Source organism: Monoraphidium neglectum (genome assembly GCF_000611645.1).
Source record: "Monoraphidium neglectum strain SAG 48.87 unplaced genomic scaffold scaffold00964, whole genome shotgun sequence".
In the NCBI taxonomy this organism is placed as follows: Eukaryota; Viridiplantae; Chlorophyta; class Chlorophyceae; order Sphaeropleales; family Selenastraceae; genus Monoraphidium; species Monoraphidium neglectum.
Window position 1 is genome coordinate 18161 of NW_014012664.1, and position 1832 is coordinate 19992.

At 66.3% G+C, this 1832-nt stretch overlaps 1 protein-coding gene across 1 annotated transcript in view; it reads right to left on the reverse strand.

The window, feature by feature from the left end:
- Positions 1–1420, reverse strand: part of MNEG_6112 (Mitogen-activated protein kinase kinase kinase) — a gene marked incomplete at both ends in the record, with an annotated part of 3522 nt that extends 2102 nt beyond the window's left edge. The window contains 2 exons of the mRNA XM_014045416.1: positions 277–345; positions 1298–1420. Coding sequence (XP_013900870.1) covers positions 277–345; positions 1298–1420 — 192 coding nt within the window. The remainder of the gene's footprint in view (positions 1–276; positions 346–1297) is intronic.
- Between the last annotated feature and the right edge of the window lie 412 nt (positions 1421–1832).

Here is a 1832-nt window from a genome sequence, read left to right on the forward strand (position 1 = left end):
CGCGCCCTGCAGGGCCCGTGCTCGTGCCCCGGCCCCGGCCCCGGCCCCCGCCCTCGCGCCGACCCCGGCCGTCGCCCGCCCCTGCCCGCGTCCTTGAGTGCGACCACCGGGGGGAGCGGTGCTTCAGAAGTGGCGGCGTGCCCCACGCCTTGCCCTTGCAGCCGCAGCTCACCCCATGCCATTCCCCCCCCCCCACACGCACCCTTGATAAAAGCCACACGCACACACACGGACACACACACAAGCAAGAAAAGCAACCTGCGGGCAAGCACCCACCCCATGCACGACGCCGCGCTTATGCAGGTAGGCCATCGCGCCCGCCACCTCCAGCGCCGTCAGCGCGACCTGTGTTGGCGGCGCAAGTTGGGTAGGGTTGCGGGTGGGGGAGAGCGCGGCCAACGCAAGCAGGAAGGGCGATGGACGCGGCGGGCGCAACAGGCGCGGCGGCCGGCGGGGCGGCCGGCGTCGCGCGGCGCGCACGTCAGACGCCCGCCAACGTGGAGCAAGGGAAGGCGCGCCCGCATCACGAAGCGACACGACATGGGCGCTCAGGCGCTCGCGGCGTGCGGGGCCGAGCGACGCGCGGCGTGGCGCAGGGCGCGGCGGGGGGCGCCGAGTGCGCGCGGCGCGCGCCGCGTTTCCCAAAGCCGCGTTGACCTGGCGGAGGTCGGTTGCGCCGCGCGTGGGGTCCCTGTCGGTCCTGAACCACCCCTTGATCACCGCATCCTGTTTTGGTTGAGCAGGGCCAACATGATTTAATGGGTTGGCTGGTAGGGAGATTAAATGGATAAGTTGGATGTGATTATTGCACCGATTAGGTGAATAGGATGCCCGGGTCAAGAAACTCATGATGGAGTCGAGGGACGAGGAAAGGAGGACAAGGGGAAAGAAGGGGGAGGGGGGTTGCGGACACGCAACTGGCGTGCGGCTGCGAAAGGGGGCGTCGAGCTCCGACGCGCAAGCGGCGGCCGGCGCGGAGCGTTGCGGCCCAGAGAACACCGTCGGACTCCGATCGTGCCGCGATGGCAGGGTTGAAACAGCATCCAGATTGGAACAATACCGCCAAGATAACACAGCATCCCACCAACAACAACGGCGCTCAACACGCACACACACACGCACACACACACGCATGCACACACGTATGCACGCACGCACACCCACCCTCTCACCCCAATCGAGCCTCTGTCACAGTGCTCAAACAGCATCCAGCATAAGATTATGGCACCGTGACAACACTGCCAACACACAACAACGGCGACACACACCCACACACACACATCACACACTCTCTCACCCCAATCGTGCCGCGGTCGCAGTGCTCGAACAGCATCCAGCACACCTCCCGCCCCGCCGCCCACTTCCCGCCGCCGCCCGGCGCCGCGGACGCGTCGCCGAACGCGTGGGTGACGGTGCGCATGAGGTTGGGGTGCGCGAGGCCGCGGGTGAGGGCGACCTCTAGTGGGTCACCCTTGGGGTCGCGCGTGATGAGCTGGACGCTGTCGATGATCTGGGGATGAAAGCGCGCGTGTGGAGCGGGTGAGTGTTTGTGAGTGTAATCTCGTGTGTGTGCGTGTGTGTGTGTGTGTGTGTGTGTGTGTGTGTGTGTGTGTGTGTGTGCACGCGCATGCGCGCGAGGCTACGCGTGCACATGCGCACTCACATGCGCGCGGCAGGCGCGTGTGCATGCAACGCTTTGCACACCATGATCCCCCCAGGATGATCCCCCCCAGAATACCCACAAGCTTCCATGCGCCACACTCCACAGCATGAACGACCTCCCCCCTTCCCCCCGCTACACAACCTGACCCACCCCCCACCCACCCCCATCC